The sequence below is a fragment of the Aristolochia californica genome, unplaced genomic scaffold, assembly GCF_029961685.1.
Source record: "Aristolochia californica isolate CCGP_79_NKW_82.1479 unplaced genomic scaffold, dmAriCali1.0.hap1 SCAF_8, whole genome shotgun sequence".
NCBI classification, from domain to species: domain Eukaryota; kingdom Viridiplantae; phylum Streptophyta; class Magnoliopsida; order Piperales; family Aristolochiaceae; genus Aristolochia; species Aristolochia californica.
Genome location: NW_027182279.1, coordinates 2,326,094 through 2,341,225, shown reverse-complemented (window position 1 = coordinate 2,341,225; position 15,132 = coordinate 2,326,094). Strand labels below are relative to the sequence as shown.

Genomic DNA, 15,132 nt, shown 5'->3' with positions numbered 1-15,132 from the left:
GTGGAGAGGATATGTTTAGGGAGGAAGGGGAGGGATTTTTTTACCGAGTGTTGACGCCTCTTCTTAATTTTGATGATAACAAAACTTAATAGAGTTGACAATTGTAAATCTAGTATTTCAGATACTTTTCCTTCATGAGACATCAATTTCAAGGCCTAAAGCATTGAATCGATACAAGTTTCTCAAAGACCTCAAACCTCATGGAAAGTCAAGAACTCTTCAAGACACGCCCTTAGAAAATGAAAAAAAATTGATGACTATCGAATTTTAGGAATCATTGAGAAATGTCAAAAACTTAGTTTATATAAGAGAGCAGTACACTCCTTCCAAAACTTGAGGTACAATGCAAATTTAGAGCTTTAGGACATATTTTACATTCAAACACATTTTCATAAATACAAAAACATATTTCATATATGTTAGAATCACTTAAGAACATATTAAAACTACTTATGTGCTGACTACTTATAAACAACTTGGAACTGTTCAATATCAAATCTTAGTTGACAAGTAAGGCGTTTTCGTTATCTGGGTGCCAACTTGAGAGGGAATGTGAAGAATAAGATATGGCGAAAGTTCCACTTCAAGGATTTTACAAGCTGATACATGGGAAGACGTTTGAACATCTTTTTCTTCTCTTTTTGTCTATAACAACTTGTAATCAAATGTTCATGACCGAATTAGAAATACGAAGTATATATGTACTCTCCCATAGTCCCCTATGTAAAATCAAGGCAAAGACTCACTTATGTACCAGTGAACATTATCGAGTTAATTACCTGAACCCTCTGGCTTCTGACATACCTGCTAGTGATTTAACTCTGCATGTGGTGATTACAGACGGTAATGATACTTGAAGAAGACTGTCAAGGAGTCAGCTCGGACAAAAGGGGTGCACCTGTGGCCGTATGAAATCTAGTTCTCTCTCTCTTTCTCTCTCTCTGCAAAATCTTTACCTTCCTCTTCTTCACCAATGTCAATTGCCAGTGGAGGAAAGAGATAAAATGGAGTTGAGAAAAAGGGACATGAGCATTGATGAGCATAGACGATCAGGAACGACTGGAATTCGCCCACGTTACGACGAAAACGAGATGGAGTTGAGGCTGTTGGGTTTTAATTTAATCTAGCTATTAAGCATGCAGAGGCACGTACTGTTTAATTTTCTCCGGTCGGTGGAAGTCATTAAAAGCTTGAAAACAGTGTAGAATAGACAGTTCAACGTTCGATTTGAGAGATTATGGGAGAAATCATGTGTTGGATCGATAGCCGGTCTTGATTTTCAATATCTTTCCACGATCGTCTTCTCTGTTACCTATTTATTATATTTTGATTACACGATCTCTGGGACTGGATTGTAGGATACTTATGAAATCGAACTAGTGTATAAGAGTAGGGAATTTTACTAAAATTTACCTATTTTTAATAAATATTAACAAAAATAACTAATTTCCAAACTTAATATAAAATACCCAACGTCTTTGATCACTTATGTGGACTTCGTTATTTCTCAATAATCAATATTATCTATAAGGATAAACTCAGTGGACAGGAAATTGTGGAGATACTTCTGTTGTGCGGATCTTCAGCTGACTGATGTGAGCTTTGATGAAGCTGGAAAGAGCTGGAGAGACTGTTTTTTACTGTAATCACTCGTGAATTTGCAGCCCAGTTCTTTCTTTTCTTGAGAGAGTCTTTTATGGTCACGGACAGATCACTGCACGGAAATTTTGAAGATGCCCATCGAAAAATGAAGGGAAGATAACTGTGTACTCCTTTTTCTCTCCGTATTAGCTGTGTTTTGACTGTACCAGTAGGCATCTGACATCTCTATGAATCAAACATTAAATCCTCAAGTACAGGAAAATCCATTATCAAGTGAAGACGAAGATGGTGGAACCCACCGTTGAGGATGATAGGGAAGACAAAGTATGATTAGGTTGTTGCTGATTTTTATCATTCTACGCACCCAACCAGCTCGAGTCGTATATAATAAGAGTCTACAACTACAAGTCGTCCCACAGCACAAGAGAAGAAGAATGGGGCGATTCTGGTTTAGAATATCTTCGTCTTCTTCCTTGTCTCTTCTCTTCCTCCTCGCGCAGATTTTCAGAGCTGTGTCGCTGCAGCGGAATCAATCCAGAGTTCCGGCAGTGATCGCGTTCGGAGATTCGATTGTGGATCCCGGCAACAACAATGGGCTCAAGACTATTATCAAGTGTAATTTCCCTCCTTATGGGAGGGACTTCGTTCCACACATACCCACCGGAAGGTTCTCCAATGGAAAGATCCCTACAGACCTGTTAGGTAGATTACCGCACAGTGCACATTCATGAACGCCATTAAACTGAAAATAAGAAGAAGAATTCTATCTATTTTCTGCCTGTTTGTCTATGTTTATGAACTGCTTCCGATAACTCATTTTTATTGTGAGACTTTGCAGCTTCATCATTGGGAATCAAGGAACTTCTGCCAGCCTATCTTGATCCAACTCTGACAACTGAAGATCTCTTGACTGGAGTGAGCTTTGGCTCTGGTGGGACTGGATATGATCCTTTAACACCCCAAATAGTGGTGGGTATTCGTTTGATTGCTTTTTTTAAATGCTTTTTGCCTTTGAAAGTTTAGTTTCAAAATGATGGCTATTCTTTGTTGTTGGTTTAGTCTGCCATATCCATAGAAGATCAGGTGAAGCTATTCAGAGAATACATATCCAAGTTGGAGGGAATTGCAGGTGCAGATCAGGCAGTCAGAATCGTTTCAGATAGTATATATCTGGTGATTTTAGGGTCTGATGATTTGGCAAATACTTATTTCACTACTCCTTTCAGAAAGGCTCACTATGATATTCCCACATACACTGATTTCATGGTTCAAAAAGCTTCCATCTTTTATCAGGTTCTCTCTCTCTCTCTCTCTCTCTCTCTCATAAATATGGTAATTAAAATAAATCTAATAAAAAGAGAAACTTTTGAACGTAAATACATAAATTTTAGCAGGATAAAGAAAACTCCCCTCTTAATTTCATCCATGGATGTTAGGTCATAAAACCAAGCCATGCTAACTTTTAATCTTTCTTACCCTAAATTTGTAGGAATTGTATGAACTGGGAGCCCGGAAGGTAGCCATTGTAGGGGTACCTCCGGTGGGATGTGTCCCATCACTGAGAACCTTAGGAGGTGGGCTCTTGAGACAGTGCCAGGAGACCTACAACCAAGCAGCACGTTTGTTCAATGCAAAACTCTCCATGGAGATCGACAAGCTTTCTGCTACACTTCTCGGCTCGCGAATGGTCTATGTCGATATCTACAAAACCTTGTTAAACCTCGTTCTTCACCCATCTTCTTATGGTAATCACTTCCATCTTTCCTCCCAGAAAAAAAAAAAAAAAATTCTCATCAGTTACCTTGCTCTGAATCGGTTAAACCTTCGCTCTTCTTCAGGCTTCAAGGTGTCAAACAAGGGCTGCTGCGGTACTGGCACGATCGAGGTGACTCTTCTGTGCAATGAATTGAGTCCCCAGACATGCACGGATGTTGCTGATTATGTTTTCTGGGACAGCTACCACCCTACAGAAAAGGCTTATAAGATCATCATCGATGCAGTTGTTCAGGAATACCTTCCCCGGCTATTGTAATCCTGGGCAAGGCTTGAACAGCCCTTTCTGCTGATTATTGATCACAGCAGGTTCCTCCTCCGATTGTATTCTTTAATGGAAACAAGAGCCGAAAAGCAAATACACACAAACTGAATTCTACTCTGCTTTTTGTCGGTTGCAATTGATTTTTCCGTCATGAATTCTCCAAGCCTTGGCCTGGCTTAAATAATATGCAGTCTTCAATTCTTTGCCCAGTTTTCCTATCTTCGTTGAATATTTGTACCATCTGAAGTATCAGAAAGTCATGAGGCTGGGCTGTCGAAGTAAAATTTAAATCGTTAATGGCCATCGCAGCTTTTGTTTGCTGAATCAGGACAACAAAGAAATCAGGATGGATTGTGTGGCCCATCTCTGTTCAGACAATCCCGCGTTTTCGCTAGAGCCATTGTAAATATGCAAGTTCTTAACAGATGGCTGAGATAGTCATTGATCAAATGGCTGATATAATGTTCTTCGTGTTTTACACCAAATGGTTTTTCGTACTGGATCAGCGCTCCTATGTCGATCTCAGAATAACTATTCAAAGTTAAAAACACATCTTCCCAAATAACAATCACAGGCTCATTTTAATTCAATATCCGATATCCTAATTTTTAGTATAAACAGAAGATTATGATTGAGTTGGTTTTCACACAGCTAGGCTACAATTTTTCTAAAAGCACTTGGATAAGAACGATGTCATGTAGAGGGGGGTCCAAACGGGTTCCTTTCTGAAGTTGTCAAGACAAGGTAGGAGAGGGGTATGAGTAGCCCTCCATTAATTCTAACTGAAAGATTGTCTGGTTCTCTAATACCTCCATTACAGCAATAGAGAAGTGAATCCTACCATCTTGGCTTCAGTTCTTTTCTATGTCTGTCATTGGGTTGAGTTGTTGCTGTTGACATGCATGTAGCTTCTTTATTCACATCACCATCTTTTATGTAAAATTTAACAAGGAATTTTATTATATTATATATTTTTTAAAAAAATAATAACACAATTAACCAATTTTTCAATTTAATATCACAAATACCTAACTTTGACGTATCAACTACATATGTATAAAATCAAAGGAGATATGTAAACTTTGACCACTTACACGGTGCCATATTAGTGCCGAAGAGCCTAACAGCATATCACCGTCCATATAAGCCCTCCATGTCCACTCACTTTTTTTCTCCCGTTTTCTTTTTATGATTGATTTAAGTTATTTTGTAATTAAAAATATTTTTAATTTTTTAATTTTTTATTTTAAAAATCTTACACATTCATTTCGTTACCTTGACTTTAATATAATATAAATTTTGATTATTAATTATTTAAAAATAAGAATTTTTACCAAATTACCCTTTTTTTAAAACTTATTTCGATAAATAACGTAACTTTGAACTTATTTTGACAAAATACCTAACTTTGACCAGTCCACTGTACATGTGTACAATCAAAAGTGATACTGTGTGACTGCTACATCACTATGCCGACATGTCATCTGCCAGGTAAGATGCCACATCATTAAATGACAAAAGATTAAATAAAAAAAAATTATTCAATTTTTTTGTCATTTAATAACGTGTTACTGGGGAAGAAATGAAGAATGCATGCCCTCAGTTTGGTTGAGTTTTGCTGTCTTCTTCTGTTTTTGCCTGCAGCTGTAAACCGTGCCTCAAAGCCATCATCCGTCCATTTGGTTCCTACTTCACATCTACTATAAATACTCGAATCGGAGGAACAAGACGATCAGCGAAGTCGATAAATCAACCGTTAACGTTTTTTTACCCAGATTTCTATTTTCATCTCTGATGGAGCAGCAGCAGCCACCGGCGCCGACCATTGGCTGTCCCTGGTTTCGGATAGGATCCATGATTAGAGCCGACCCAACTCCGGCTCCGCCGCAACCCATCCAAAGGCCGCCTCTCATCAGTACTCAAACTATCTTGCCCGCGATGCCTGCTGCTCCACCACCTCTGCCCACTACGCAAATCCTTGTCAGACACCCCGACACGACCGCTTCCCTGCCATCCTCACCGCTGTTACGGCCGGCGATTATCGGAGGGACTTCCTCGGTGCCCCAGTCGCCGCGGCCGTCTGCATTGTTCCATGGTTCAGCTTCCAGTCTTGAGTTGTTTGTTTCGATGCAGTGAAAGAATCGCAGGCGCCTCCATTGTTCCATGTTCCTCCTCCGCAAGCACACCACTTACATTTACATCAGATGAAATAATAGGGATTATGCGATTAGCGGGATTCCCTTTATTTAAACAGTTTCTGGGTTTTCTTACACTGCTTCTCGCTGTAGGATTGAAAGGTTTCGTCCCTAACCCATCTTCCGTTTAGTAATCACAAGCTTTTAAGAAATCTCCCACCCCAAAGAAAGTTGCAGATGGAAATAATCCAAACCTGAAGAGAGCCTGAGATTGGAATTGTCCCCTGAAACAGAAAAACAGATTACCGGAAAGAAGCAAAAGTTGGAGAAAGTGCAGGGCGACTTTCATTGGAAGGCATGGAGATCGGGAACAACAGCGGCCATTAAAGGAGGAAGAACGAATTGGTAAATCCGAGGATCGAGATGGGTACGAGGAAACATGTTTTTTCGGAGAGAATTCTGCGTGGTTTGTGAACAGCGAGAGGACTTGGAGACAGCAGAGTGGAATAATATTGCCAGAGACGACCAGCTAAGCGAAGGGTTAGATACGACTTCGGCATAAATCTATTTAGAAATCAAAGTTCACCATAACGGACTTGGAGATTGAGAAGGAACTTGTTAAAACCAAGCAATTAATCGCTCTCAAGTGAAGGAACAATTCAAAAACTATTAGTCCAAGAATGCATAAAGAATACTCACTTTAAGTGAACAGATACAACTATTTCTGAAATTTTCTGGCCTGGAATATGCATTTTCAGAGCTAAGAGCACTGATATGACATAAAATTTTGATGTATAATAGCTTGAACTATAAAGTTAACTTGCTGCGATTCAATGCTCAAATCGCTGAAAAATAACCTGCAGCCATCTATGATGACTTTGCCAGTAAACCAAAACAATCATAAACCAACATTAGAACAGCCTGCAATTTCAAAGATAAAGTAAATAGTGCGTTACAAGCAGCAGTACCAACACCAGCAAGTTTTAATCCAGGTATCACCCGGCATAGGGTGGTATTGTCTCAAATTTTGGGTATCCCGATATGATACTCGAAATCATTACTTCCCTGTTTGGAACATTAACAAAGATAAAGAGCTACAACTCATTTCTGCCAGGTATCATCATTATGAAGAACCTAGTTCATTACGAAAAGTTGCTGACATGACATTCAGTTTCCTTCATACTTGGGATCAGCCATCACATAATGGTAAGCAATCACCAGAAGGAATATGAAAATGCCAAGAAAATTGGCGAAGAATCCCAAGTCTTGATCGTCAATCATCTGCAGTGATTACAAAAAAGAAAAAGAAGACGAGAGAGTTAAATATGATAGAACAAAAAAGAGAAACTAATACTATCTAGCTTCAATGGAAGAACAGTTCATATTTCAGGTTAATTGCAAAGAAACTTAATTTATAGCAGGACTAGCCTGCATCCTTTGTACAATCAATTCACTCTGGGCAAAAGCAAACAACGATCTTCCCCCACTCGGAAGCATATAACCTAGTCTTTCTTAATTATAAGAGTCGAGACCCCACCAGCACAGCAACCTCTCCTTTACTAGCCCCAACCAACAAGGGATGGCAACAGGTCTAGTCAAGGTTGGATATGGAAAAAATCAACTCCACCCCCACAAAACTGCCCTGTGAACCCATACCTGCGAAAACGCATGCTAGAGTTAGATTTCTAACACTGACCCTGCCCCACCACCCATCCCTAAACCCTGTCCATGCCCCGCTTGAATATAACTGACACATCCAAGCCCGGTAAGCAAAAAAAAAAAAAGAAGCTCAAGCACATGTTATTTAGATACTTATTTTCTCTAATTTTCTGTTATAATCAAAACAAAGGGTTTTGGACAGTTTCACCCTTTGTAAGTTATGACCATTAGAGTTTATTTTCATCTCCATGGCCATGCTTTAATTCAAGGATCTATTTAGGGTTGTGATGGGGGGGTCTATAAATTAAAAAGAAGAATTCCAGTAACCATCACAGCTTTTCGCATTCCCCATTTTTGCCCTTCAGGGTTTCAGCAAGAAAGCCCTCAATTGCTTGACAATGCACTGCATCATCTTCTCCAAGGCATAAAACTACTCTCAAAGTTTAAGCTCCAAAGGTGATTGAAGGTGACACAGACATTGGTTGGCTTCAGCAAAAATCTTCCCCTCCCTGGAGATTAAAGTATATATTTGATGAGATTTTAGAAATCCGCTCCAGGTTAGACGTATCTAATAATTGTTTTAGAAAATAAGATGCATCTAATATTCGTACTCTAAAACCTGTAGCTCTCACTCTCACTCTCTCTCTCTCTGACTCCCATGCAAAAGAGAATGAAAATGTAGTTGTTTGAAGTTCCATCCCACTTGTGGCAGAGGGCTGACTCCCCTCACTTTCCTCTCTCTCCTCTAATTCTTCATTATTACTATTTAATGAAAGCTCATAATGTCAAAAGGAAAAGAAAAATGTGCATGGCAAGTGGTCTCATGTAAAAATTTAATGAAGTGGTAGGGCTACAGGCTGGGGGATGTTTATAGTATGAGGTCTTGGGTTCAAGTCTCAACAGGGTATGAGACTTATCATTCAAAAAAATTCCCAATATAAAAGAAGATGATAATAGCAGATGACCAAATGGTAGAGATAAAACAAGAACAACTAGATCATAAATCAATGCCATTTGCTTATGTTTGCAGGATCTAGAACCTAACATTAGGAAAATCTTTTTTTTCAGAATGGAGGGGACAAAAAATAAAGCCCCCTGGAGGATGAACGACTTTTCATATTTAAGTATATATAAGAATTATTTTAGGCACATACTTCTATGAGCATTTTTGTCAGTGCCTGAACCCACGCTGCAGTATAGACCTAGTCAGTCCCTTTGAACAAGTTCTGCCCCTCCACCATCCAATGTAAGAGGCCACATTTGGTGCAACACAAATCACGCCAAATTCATGAGACACCAATTGCTGAGCACCATATTGCACTCAGTCCCACTCAAAGTGCTGCTTTATAAGCACAAGTGACACTTTTCATTCAAAATGCAGCTTTATCCTCACAAAGTGGCGAGTTTTCATTTAAAGTAGCACTTCAAGCAAAATTGAGCACAAAATGGCGATCAGGCATTTGTGTCTCAAGGATTTGGTGCAACTTGCAACTTGCATCGCACCAAAGAGGAGTGAGATCAAGCGAAGAGAAGTGAAAGAGAGACGAGAGAAGAGGTACAAGAGAGAAAGGGAGTGAGAGGGAATTGAGTGTTAATCACTTTCATTCACCCCTGATCTCTGTTAATAAAGCAGTAATACAACCTCCTCTCACCCTCAACTCTTCGACAAAACCAAAATAGAGCAAGACAAAGAGGACAGGGGAAGCAAGTGCGACCCTCCCCCTTTGCACCAGGAAGGGTGATGCCTCTCCTCTAAATGGGATTGAAAAGATGAAAAAGAGAAGAGAGAATAGAAAAAAGCAAAGAGGGAAGAAGAAGGAAGGAGATCAAAAGAGGGAAGAGTACTTGTTCAACAATTTTGGAGCTTAGGGCTTTCAACATATTTGAACATTATCTGGATATGGATTCAAATTGTTGGATAAAATCCAAAATTTCAAAATTTTGGGGTCTAAATGGATATCCAAAACCGAAATTGACAGTTTGGGATCTGGAATCACAATAAAGAGGTCCAAATTCGGAACCTCACATGCTGCCTTAAATTTCCCCCATAGGTTCCAATAGGGCTAGTCATTGGGTTAAGCTTTGCAGGGAACCCAACCCACAAAACCTGGGTTCGGGTTTTAGGTTTCACTCTGTGGGTCAAGAACCAGGCAAGTAAAAAAAAGGTCAGGTTTCAGGTGGGGGACAGATTTCCCTAAACTCAACCTGTAGGGATGGGGCAGGGTTATGAAAATGGGGTAGGGATAGGGCAGAGAAATGAAGATGGGTGGAGATGGGGTGGAAATTTATATAAGGGAATTTTTATAATTTTCTATTTTTTAACAAACATTAAAAAAAATAACCAAGTTCTAAACTTAATATCAAAACTACCCAACTTTGACCGGTCAACTTCATATGTGTACAGTCCAACTCGGCACATCAACTTCAACACTTACGTGATGACATGTCACCATGCCAAGTCAACAAATGAATAAAATAATGCTCCATCACGTGCCTTGTCATCAGCCACGTGTATGACATATCATCGCTGTGCCAAAAAATTGCAGCATGAGGGCTGACATCAGCAGGTGTCGAAGATGACATCAGCATAGAAAGACCTGGGATTTGGCGCACATCTCGAGATCAGCAGAAAAGACCCTCTTTTGAGTGGTTTAAACAATCAAAATCTGTTCTTAGAACAATCGAACAAGTAACCCTAGGATTATGGCAAAGAAAAAAAGAGAAAAGATTGGATTTTTACCAACCAGTAGCCGAAAAACTTGATAAAGATCCTTCCTCTATATAGCCATAGGGTTCAAAGGATGAAAAAAGTGATAAAGAGTCTTCCCAGATGCGATCTATTGCTCTGATACCATGAAAAAATTAAAGAGAGAGAGAATTGAAGAGAGAGAATGAGAGGGAGAGAAAGTGAAGAAGAGCAAATCTAAAGAGTGATCTACATTGGGGGATGTGCACGTCCTCCCAAACTCTATTTATAATGTTGGATAATACAAATTACAATTATATCCTTACTTTAAGTGAAACCCTAATCTTCTTATATCTCCCATTCTACATGTCTTCTTTTCATAAAACTTGGACCATAGATATAATTAGACATACAGAGCAAGATTACATCAAGATATATAAATAAAGATAAAGTGAAAAGACTAAAATGCCTCTAATACTTGTTTCTCACACTATGGTTATGAGTCAAGCCAAGCCCAAGCATGTCAATGCTCGTGCGCTCAGTTCATTGCCAACACTAAATAAGGCAACTTAAGACACTATCACATTTTACACCATCCTCCTCCAATAGAATTGTCCTACCCAATGGGTCCCAAACACAGGTTAATGGGGTTAGTTCCTCTTCATTTACTTTGTATTCAATGTTCTTCATGTTCCCAACTATCTTTTAAGTCTTTTATCTATAAGTCAACTTTTGAAAATTCTAAGCTATTTGATAATTGTTTTCTCTACCCATTGTGTTTTTCAGGCAATTGGAGGTAGCTATCACTATGGAGGTCTACATTATCTCTATATTGGTCAACAGCGATAGCAATTCCAACATCACCACATTACAATAGCATTCCATCAATGAACAACAAGTTGTTCTCTCTTATGTTTATTTCTACTTTTTGAAGCAATAATGGCAATCGAATTACATTTTAAAATAACAAATTGCTATCAAATTATTCAAAAATAAGGCAATGATATGACAAAGTATAGATCACAATATCCCATCATAAAAGCCAAATGAAATTTGCTAGTAATTAAGAAAAATAACTAACGAGCACACAAGTACAATGTCTGAATCATTCTATCCACTAACAAGTCCATAAGAGCACTTAGCTCGATGGCCACATGAAAAGTTTAACTAGTCTTGGATTTTAGTCTCAAGGGTGATAGGAACAGCCCATGGGTGTCTGCTTTTGGATTGAATAAATGAATGCCAGGCTCTTGCAAGAGTAAACACTCCAAAGGTCTTGTTAGAGTACATTTATAAGAGTAAGTAACATTCAAAGAAACATGTGTGCAACTCCAAATCAAACTTCCACCCAAAGTCGACATCCACAACAAACAGGACAACCTAAAAAATGCACTTCTCAACAGCTTTTGAGAGTGTGTAAAGATTGCACAAACAATCATTTTTAAAGAAAAATGCAGTAATTGCCAAAATTTTGTTAAAGTACACTTACAATCATTGAGACATAAGTGGCTAAAGTTAAACAGCAAATAAATCTGCTAAATATAGGTAATTAAAGGGTGAAGGTGTTTCTCTTTGTTCCATGTGATTAAACATATGAAATTGTATGGCAAAATCTCCAGATGCTTTATAACATCTTGAATGGCAGATTAGCATATTAAGATGCTTTTGCACTAAATAACCAAACCCATCGCTCTGAAGCACATCAAATAGGTCCAATATCATCTTGTATGACCAATAATATACGCAATTTCAAATTTTTAAGACCATACAACTCCAATCTTATCTAATAACTTTCATAGAATGTACCCCTTAAAAGCACTTAATGGCCACTAGAAAAATAAAATACAACAAGAAAGATCTTCTTTGAGGACATTAAACAAAAAAAAAAAAACAATGATTTTCATCGAGAACTAGTGAAAGAAGATAAAGTAAAATTCTGGTAACAAAAAGGCTAAAAAGCAACAAAAAAAAATATCCCAGATATAGGATATTTACCCTGGAAGTTGCAGGTATGAAATCCTCTTCTACTTTTCAAGTCTCAATGTCATGAAATGATTCCACTGCAAGAGAAAGTACCAGGAGTTGCTCTTTGCTTTTGTTTCATGGATTCCTAAGCCCATTTGTGCATCTCAGATGGTCTACTTGGATTTAGATGCAACAATTCGATCAGGGGCTGAGACTTGAAGACCAGGAGTTGCTCTTCGCCTTTGTTTCATGGATTCCTAAGCCCATTTGTGTATCTCAGATGGTCTACTTGAATTTAGATGCAACAATTCGATCAGGGGCTGAGACTTGAAGACCAGAAGAGAAATTCTGATCGGGGGACTCTAATGGTCTGGAGTCCTCTTCTGGTTTTCAATTCTTGAAAACCAGATCTTGAGACCTTCAAACCAGAAATATAAGTGTCACACTAATTCATCTTTGAGACCTGAAGCCCAAAATTACTTTTTAATGGTGAAGGAAATTTTATTAAGAGATAAGACTCAACTCCAGGACTTTAGACCTGGACTTCGAAGCAGAAATAGAATCACCTGGCTCGGGGGATCGAGACTTAAAAGGAAATCAGAAGAAGACTTCAGGCCTGGACATCATGCCTTGATGTCCACTGATCTAAAGTTTCCCCATCTGGTTTCATTAGTGGCTCAAAATTAGAAACGAATGTCAGGCAGATAAATAAGGAGTGGTTCATAAATGAGAAAACAAGAGTCTTTGACACAATTTAAGATGATTATGGATGTGCCAATATCAGAATATGATAAAATAAATCATAATGATATGACACACAGTGTTTGTCGTTGTCAATTAACTGACGAGAAGTAAAAGATGACCAAAAATGACATTTGTGGATGGAGATAAATTAAGAAGCCAATACTAGGAGAGAATTTCATTTGAGAAACTTGTATTTCAGGATATTCATTTTTTCATATATGATTTTCTTGTTGGAGATAGGAAGCTTCTAAATGAATTAATAAGCTTCACACTAAATTGTAAACGGACAAAATGACAAAATGATTTACATTAGAACTTCTGGTATGATTTCTTAATGATAATAATGGAATTGAAATAGCCAAACACAATACTTAATTTACACAAGAGAGAAAAATGTCAGGCATAAACCCTTCATCACTTTAAATAATTCATATCAGAGATGTGAAAGAGAGAGAAAAATGAGGGGCGGAGTCTCCTCGCACGAAGCCACCGCTGCCCTGCGGGGAAGCCCCGTTCCCAGCCCACTCTTTTCTCTCCGATCTCTGTTACCGATCTCTGTAACGGAGATCGGAGAAAAAGGGGGAGCCACTGCACTCCCCTCCTTCAGCAACTAATGAAGAATAAAACTAAATAAAAATTGTAAACTACCTGCAAATTGTAAACTACCGAACGAACGATGCAGTCTGGAAGATGGGAACGGAGTCAGCGCTGGAAAGTCGAGAGTAGGGTTTTAGAAGGAGAGTTCTATACTATGAGGGAATTTTACTAAATTACCCGTTTTTAACAAATATTAACTTAAAATACCAATTAACAGCACATACAATCCACGCATCAACTTTTAGCGCTTATGTGCTGACACAGCGTATGCCACATCAGCAAATGAAATAACTAATGCCCCGTCACATGCCATATCATCGAAACGTCTCATCATCAATCACGTATTCAACATGTCATCACTACGCCGTGTTAACCCTACACGTTAACAAAGCTTTTTCCTCTTATTATTGATTTAAGTTATTTTTTTATTTAAAAAATGAAAACAATAATTTCTGGTTTTAAAAATCTTATTTATTACCGTCTATTTATAATAATAATAATAATAATATAACATTTATTTATTTATTATATTATTATATTTTTCTAATATAATTAATACATTATATTATCAATTTAATATATTCTTACTTTAATACAATATTTTGTCAAAAACAAATTTTAAATATCTTATTTGTTGGTACGTGTTTCATTATCTTCTATTTATTGTAATAAAATAACAATAATTTATATTAATTATATACAAAATCTTTAGTGATGATGGGGCATGTAATGATACATGTTGTACATGCCACGTTAGCGATCATATTTGACTTGTCGAGTTGGACAGTAGACATGTGTAGTTGACAGGTCAAAATTAGATATTTTTTTATATTAAATTTGGAACTTTGTGTATTTTTATTAATATTTTTAAAAATATATATATGTTTTAGTAAAATTCCCTTTATATAATTGCCCATCATTGTTCAGGACAGGAGAATATAAGTCACATATGAGATTCTTTTAGCTTTGAAAAAAATATGAAATGATAATATTAATTTTTATTTTATCATCTTAGTCTACAAATAAATAGGATATAATGGATGGAGACAATATTTTAATATATTGTTAATATTAAAATGATTTCACTGTATTGAATTTAATTTTATAAGATAAATAATATTTTTTAAACTTTATGTGGCTATGTGACCTATCTTTATGACTTAAAAAGATTAAATCAATCCTCGTATTTTTTATAATAAAACTATATTATTATTTGAATAACAAGTATAATGGTTTAAAATAAATGAATATATATTAATTAATAGAAAATTTAAAATTGGTTATGATTATTCTAACATTTAAATACATTTTAAAATAATATATATATATATATATATATATATGTAATATTATAAATTTTGAATAAAAACTTACTCACACGATCGGTATAACTAATCACATAATGATTTAGACACTTATATACTTTTCTTTAAACAATTTAAATAGTAATTCATTTTTGCATGTTCAATAAGAATAAGTTATTTATTATTTATAAGATATTTAGTAACACACCATACAAATAATAGTTACTTGAACGTAAAGTTTATAATTTAATCTAAATATAGTTCAATAATAAAAATATTTAATAATTATAATTTAAGCACTCGTATTAATTATATAATATAAATATTTATAATATAATTTTTTTTATTTTTTTATAGTATAAATATAATTCAATTATCATATTAAATTGATTTAAAATTAAT

General features: G+C 36.7%; 2 protein-coding genes across 2 annotated transcripts; one reads left to right on the top strand and one right to left on the bottom strand.

The window, feature by feature from the left end:
- The first annotated feature begins 2,009 nt into the window (after positions 1-2,009).
- Positions 2,010-3,849, top strand: LOC137939203 (GDSL esterase/lipase EXL3-like). The gene is made up of 5 exons (XM_068784426.1): positions 2,010-2,304; positions 2,441-2,571; positions 2,662-2,895; positions 3,092-3,347; positions 3,441-3,849. Exons 1-5 carry the CDS (start codon positions 2,037-2,039, stop codon positions 3,632-3,634), a joined length of 1,083 nt encoding a protein of 360 aa, XP_068640527.1. The 5' UTR covers positions 2,010-2,036; the 3' UTR covers positions 3,635-3,849.
- A 2,701-nt stretch (positions 3,850-6,550) lies between these two features.
- Positions 6,551-13,570, bottom strand: LOC137939247 (dolichyl-diphosphooligosaccharide--protein glycosyltransferase subunit 4A). Its single transcript, XM_068784482.1, has 2 exons — positions 13,478-13,570; positions 6,551-7,056 (listed from the first exon to the last, which is right to left on the bottom strand). The coding sequence occupies exon 2, from the start codon at positions 7,054-7,056 to the stop codon at positions 6,943-6,945; it is 114 nt and encodes a 37-aa protein (XP_068640583.1). The 5' UTR covers positions 13,478-13,570; the 3' UTR covers positions 6,551-6,942.
- Positions 13,571-15,132: the final 1,562 nt, after the last annotated feature.

Coding starts and splice junctions, on each gene's coding strand:
- LOC137939203 (XM_068784426.1), top strand. CDS start 2,037: ATGGGGCGATTCTGGTTTAGAATATCTTCGTCTTCTTCCTTGTCTCTT. Junction 2,305..2,440: donor GATCCCTACAGACCTGTTAG/GTAGATTACCGC, acceptor GAGACTTTGCAG/CTTCATCATTGGGAATCAAG. Junction 2,572..2,661: donor CTTTAACACCCCAAATAGTG/GTGGGTATTCGT, acceptor TTGTTGGTTTAG/TCTGCCATATCCATAGAAGA.
- LOC137939247 (XM_068784482.1), bottom strand. CDS start 7,056: ATGATTGACGATCAAGACTTGGGATTCTTCGCCAATTTTCTTGGCATT.